The sequence below is a fragment of the Myotis brandtii genome, unplaced genomic scaffold (genome assembly GCF_000412655.1).
Source record: "Myotis brandtii unplaced genomic scaffold, ASM41265v1 scaffold369, whole genome shotgun sequence".
NCBI lineage: Eukaryota > Metazoa > Chordata > Mammalia > Chiroptera > Vespertilionidae > Myotis > Myotis brandtii.
The window spans coordinates 506,413-507,307 of NW_005364180.1; the positions used below are offsets into that span (position 1 = coordinate 506,413).

An 895-nucleotide genomic window follows, 5' to 3' on the forward strand; every position below is an offset into this window, starting at 1 on the left:
GGGGGGGGGGGGGGGCTGGGACACAGAAAGACCTCCCTGGGCTGGCTTTCCTCCGGTGTCTCCAAGGACAGCTTTTACGCGGGACTGTAGGTGTTGGTGAGAAACGGAAGGGATGGTGGGGCTGGGACACTTCTCGTTGGGACTTAAGCCCTCTCCCTGCCAGCGTTCTCAGGAAAATGAGCCGAGGCTCCCAGATCGGACCCGGGGAACCTGTGCATGTCCCTCCTTCCTTCCATCGGGCTCCCACGTCTCCTTAGCGCTTTGATCACACCCTGCGGCTAATTTGGTTATTGGAGCCGGGGTCCTAGGTGATAAGATCCACGTCCTCAGGTCGGGAAGCCCCAAGGCTGCGGGGGAATCCACTGGAGAGGCGGGAACCAGGGCGGAGCCGGCGGTGGCGCCACGCAGCCGGACCAATCGCCGGCAGCTGGAGCCCCAAATCCCCCTGCGGGACCGGCGGTACTGCCTGCTCCTACGCATGCGCCGGCTCGGGCTCTGCCTCGGCCCGCGGCCACGGTCTGGGCTCCACGGGGACAAGCGCAGACTCTGGCCTTGTCCCCAGGGCGGGCTGCGAGGGAAGGTGGGCCCTCGCCTGGGAGCGCCGGTGCTCCGCTTGGACAAAACAGAAGCGCTGATGGCACGGGCGGAGGGGGAGACAGCAACGGGCAAGCCGCTGGGCGAGGGATGGGAGGAGGATGTAGGGGAGGGGACAAGGCGAAGCGCACGTCCAACCTCTGGGTCCCCAAGGGTGAACCCCAGCTCTTCAACCCAGCGGGGAGGCGCCCGGTGCCTGAGTGCTGGGTGGTCCAGAAGGGGAAGCGGAAGGCGCGGGCCGGGGCGCACTGACCCCGCTGGGTAGCCACACGGGACTGCAGCTGGGGGTGCAAAAAGCCGT

At 67.0% G+C, this 895-nt stretch overlaps 1 protein-coding gene across 1 annotated transcript in view; it reads right to left on the reverse strand.

The window, feature by feature from the left end:
- FADS1 (fatty acid desaturase 1) overlaps positions 1-895 on the reverse strand; it is a 17,907-nt gene that overhangs the window by 12,813 nt on the left and 4,199 nt on the right. The window contains exon 2 of the mRNA XM_005872201.2: positions 791-875. Within this exon, the coding sequence (XP_005872263.2) occupies positions 791-875 (85 nt within the window). The remainder of the gene's footprint in view (positions 1-790; positions 876-895) is intronic.